The sequence below is a fragment of the Mesitornis unicolor genome, unplaced genomic scaffold (assembly GCF_000695765.1).
Source record: "Mesitornis unicolor isolate BGI_N332 unplaced genomic scaffold, ASM69576v1 Scaffold45299, whole genome shotgun sequence".
Lineage (NCBI taxonomy): Eukaryota > Metazoa > Chordata > Aves > Mesitornithiformes > Mesitornithidae > Mesitornis > Mesitornis unicolor.
In genome coordinates, this window is record NW_010210173.1 from 1 (window position 1) to 4,752 (window position 4,752).

Consider the following 4,752-nt stretch of genomic DNA (forward strand, 5'->3'; position numbering starts at 1 on the left):
GGGAACCCCTGAGGGGTGCGCGGCACGGGCCTCTCCTGTGCGGGGCTACGGCGGAGTGAACGGAACAGCCCGCGCTGGGCTCCCTTTTTGTCACAAAGCAGCTCTTGCCAGCAGGGTGGGAGCGGATCCGCAGTTGTGTGGCTGAGTCTGCCGTGTGCTGACCGCAGTACCTGGTGGCTGGAACCGTACCACCCTAACAGACCTATTTTCCTTGCAGCTTTGTAATGATTAATGGTAAACTAAAAATTTCAGTGCTGACACTGGTCTCAAAAGTTCAGGGCCTGCTCTGCATTGTGATGCCTCTTACACTAAGTTCTATCCCTAATGCTGGATTACTGAATAAAATATGTGTGTATGTATATTTTTCTTCTTTTTTTTTCTTCCTTTATAGGAGATATTTTAAACCTACAGGTCTATTATCCTTGGGAGTTCCTTTCCAGCTCTCCTTGCAGAACAGTTGTTTTCCCATTAATGACATCTGGAGTTACCTACTGGGTGATCAAGTCTTTGCAGCAGCTAGACATATGTTCGAGTTGCATCAACAGCTATACCCTTCTTGTATCACCTCGTCTTCTCTTTACAATCCTTTCTTTCGTACTCGACTGTAGTGTTTATCGATTAGCTCCGTTCTGGGAAGCGGATCCGTGGAAAGCGCTGGTGCTTCTTGCTGGATCGTATGTTACTCTGGTATTTTATACAAGAACCTTTACCAATGCGCTTGAAGGACTTCTCTTTGCTCTTCTGATGGTGTTGGTTTCCTCAAGAAAGTCTGATGGCAGCTTAGTGGAGCCTACAAGCAGCCCTCTCATAGGTATTATAACGACTGCTGGCTTTTTCAACAGGCCAACCTTCTTGGCATTTGCTCTGATGCCCCTGCTTTACTGGGCAGGTTTAATTGTTGACTCTCAAAGGAGCATTAAAACTGTCATAAACCACCTTTTGAAGCTTGTCCTATGTGCCTATTTTACTGCCATGGTATTTGTAACAGCTGACACCTTCTATTTTACCTCCATGGGCTTAGACAACCTCTACAGCGTTAAAAAGAGCAGCCTATTTGATGTAATAGGTCAATTAAATGAGAAAATTATAGTAACCCCTTTCAATTTTCTCAGCTATAACCTTAATCCTCGTAATCTTGCGCTGCATGGAAGTCACCCAAGAGTTACACATTTTACAGTCAATGGAATAATGCTCTTTGGGATCTTACATATTCTGGCCATTGGTGCTGCTTTTAAAATGTTAAAGAAATACATCCATCAATTATTACTGGTCAGATCACATCGCCATGGGTCATCTGGGCTATTAGTGCATTCTGAGGGCAATCCAACATTGCTGCTGTTTTATTTTGTTCCTTTGGCATTTCTCTCCCTGTTCAGTCACCAAGAACCGCGGTTTCTCATCCCTCTCATCTTGCCATTGGTCCTGTTCAGCACCTCACAGAACAGAGCTGTGAAGTGGAAACACGTCATTATTATTTTCAATGCTCTCGGGGCTTTGCTGTTTGGGTGCTTACACCAGGGAGGACTGATCCCGTGTTTGTTTCACTTGGAGCAGCTCATTCATTCTCCAGAATCCTCAAACCATCCAAGGCACTACACACTCCTCTTTGCTCACACCTACATGCCACCTAGGTCTCTGCTTAACATCAAGAAGAGAGACACGCACGTAGAAGTCATTGACATGGCTGGGTCTGAAGAAGAAACCCTCTGCCAAACAGTAGAGCAGCGAGCTAACAATTTCACCTGCAATGACTGTCGTGTTTTTCTTATCATCCCTGGTACAGTCAGAGCCACAATTACAAAATGTGGTGTCTCGCTCAAGAATGAGACTCTGGTATTTCCACACTTATCCATGGAAGACCCACCACAAATACCCTTCCTATTCAGTAGAAGCTGGAGAAGTCAGTTAGGACTGTACATCCTTCAGCTAGACAGGGGTCAGAAAAGCCTTTAGATTTTGGGAGAAAAATGGTTTCGTTTTTTACTTCACTTGGGTGCTGCGAGACCTTCATCTTCACGAGCCCACCTTCAGCACAAGCAGTGGCACTGGGAGCTCCCTTGAGTCTCTTACTCCCTTTCTTCATGCTCTTTCACTCAGCAGTATAGTTTTGGATAGAACCTGCTTAAAATTTGAGTTATTCTGCCCCTGTGGTATTTCATATGAACTTGTGTCATTTTTCTGATGAGACAGGATGAAACCAGAGCCCAGCAAAACTGTGATTCAAGCTTAGCTCTTTCCATGAGAGATTTATTTTTGAAGTTTGTGTAAACTCTGACAGAGGGTTTGTGGATTATGTAGCTTTTACTGAGAATAGGCATTAACTCAGCTGCTGGAGAGAGGTTACAGGCCTAGGCAAAAGCTGGTCTGACTCAGTAAGGCTTTATTTTGATGCTTTAAAAAATCCAGAGCCTCCTCTCAGTCATTGGACCAGACTGCAGTCACAAAATAGGCACCAGCACTCTAATATTGTCTTGGGTGGTTCTGTCTTGAAAAATCCCCAGTGCTGATCTGACAGGATCTGATTTAGAACATGGAAGATGCTTCAGCGTCAGTACTTGTGCCTAATCCTAAAATCCAGGCTTTGCCTGCCTGCGGTTCCATTCTTGTGGACACACTACGTACGTACTGCATACAGCAGCGTGAAAGCGCTGCATTTCGATGGCGTTCAGGGCATCTGTTGTTTCACTGCTGCAGCCGGGGCAGCCTGTCCCTTGTGCACAGCCGCTGTCCATCCGACTCGGTTTTCCTCGCTGTCGTGCCTGCAGCAGCAGCAGCAGCAGCAGCGGTGCACAGCAGGCCCTGCAGCAAGCTGGTTCAAGGAGCTGCCCATTCAGAAAACGGGTAACTCACAGGGATTTGATCCTTTTTATGCGTTTGACCTGATCGATCACTGAACTGGCTTCCTGGGAGTTAAAAGATCCAGCTCTGTGGACCTTCTCCTCTTCCAGTAATGGCTCCCTGTTAAATCAGCTTAGTGAGAATGGCAGATGCATCCTGCTCTCTATTGGAGAGCAGTCTGATTTTAAAGTGGGATACAAATAACCCTGAGCTTCAGCTGAGAATGATGTATATGCTTCATAGTATAGCACAACTAATGATTTTCATTTTTGCCTGCTTGGACTTTTAGATCCGAAACATCCTGACAGAGGGAGGTACTAATTTGGCACATGCATTGTCTGTCAAGCTTCTCCCTCTGAAATGAATCTAACGCTTCAATTCTTCCTGCTCACAAAGGCAGTTATGCTTTTTGCAGTCCTTCATCCCCACAACTTTACATAAGGTCTTAGAAGCCAGTTTTTCAGACAGACAATCGATGCCAGGCTCTAAAGGGAAGCTAGGAAAAATGTACGATACGGATTTTTAAGGAACAAGAGCTCTTGTAAAGCATTTTCTGTTGAGTCTCCCCTACATGTTCATGCTCATCCCACATCCTTCATCCTTCATTAGTGACAACTGCAAGTTAAAGGTGCATGTTTTGGGGGTAGTTAGGGGGAGAGGAGGTGCAGTATGTTTGTACTGATGAGTCACAAAGTAGTGGAAGTAATTACAAAAGCATCTGGACACCAAAAGTGTTTCCCAAGTTTATGTCCTTTTTGCTGTCTTACACTGGGATGACAGTTGTGTGCCACAGCTGGTACTCCATGTCCTGCTTCTTGCTTTCAGCTTTCTTAAACAGCTGCATTCAAATTCTGAACATTATTTTCATAAAACTTACGATCTCTGGCAATCGCAGCAGGGTAGACCTTGAAACTCTTCAGGAATGTGATGAAGCACCATTCCCATGGCACGATGACTTCTCTACTGCTGCACAGGTAACCTGTGATACAGCCAGGAAGAGAACCTGGACTACAAGTATTAATTCAGACTGGAAATACACCGCTTTTGTCTCACCAGCTAGACCTTTATCATTTACACTGTAGATCCATTTTTTCAATGCATGCACACCTATGTCTTTGGTGGTGGGAGGTTTAATTTTACCAGCAATACCCGAAACTGCCCATCTCTGATAATTTGCAAGGTTTTTTTCAACTGAGGTGATACAAAGAACTGAAATCATTCTCACCAGTTAACAAGCATCTACTCAGCTGGACCATGCTATGAAGGAAGGTTACCTACTTTAGTCTCCTGTGTTGTTAAATAGAGCAACTTCAGTAAACCAGCCCAGTGCATCACATATGCTGGCAATGTCTTTTTTCACATTTACAGTTAATATGGCTCTATTGGTAACTTTTTCCCCCCTAAACCCTTCTTGCTACCTTAGACATCAGGTCTGCTTTTAAGATAGTGACTGAATCTCTTACATACCTGCAAAATGGGTGATTATCCTATCCATCACCACTATCAGTGACATTTAGAACTTCTTTTGTACCTAAGTTACACTATAAATATTACTGTTGTCTGGACAGAAACCGTTAAAGAACTCCAGTGAGAATTTTGGCTTTATTTCAAGTTTCTTATCAAGCACTGACAGTGACAGTCTTGACAGTATTCTGGATGGTGTTTAATGTGCGTCTGCCTTCTGCCCGTTACCGAGTACTGCAGAAAGTGTAAACTGGCTTTGAAATGAAAATCCATCACCCCGCTAAGCAGGCCGCTTCACCTTTTCATGCCTGGACTCAGGAACCGCTCACGGCTCCCCGCGATGGAAAGGCACCGTAAGTCCGCGATCGGCAGGCCGGGGTAGCGCTGGGGTTCTCCGCGGCTGGCGCTGGTTCAGGGGAGGCCGTTGGGGCCCGGCCGGCTCCAGCTGCC

At 45.1% G+C, this 4,752-nt stretch overlaps 1 protein-coding gene across 1 annotated transcript; it reads left to right on the plus strand.

Annotated features, from left to right (window-relative positions):
• Window positions 1-384: 384 nt before the first annotated feature.
• PIGZ (phosphatidylinositol glycan anchor biosynthesis, class Z) lies at window positions 385-1,953 on the plus strand (the record flags this gene model as incomplete). Its single annotated transcript, XM_010193094.1, has 1 exon — window positions 385-1,953. A coding segment is annotated over one exon (1,569 nt), but the record flags the coding sequence as incomplete, so codon positions are not given.
• Between the last annotated feature and the right edge of the window lie 2,799 nt (window positions 1,954-4,752).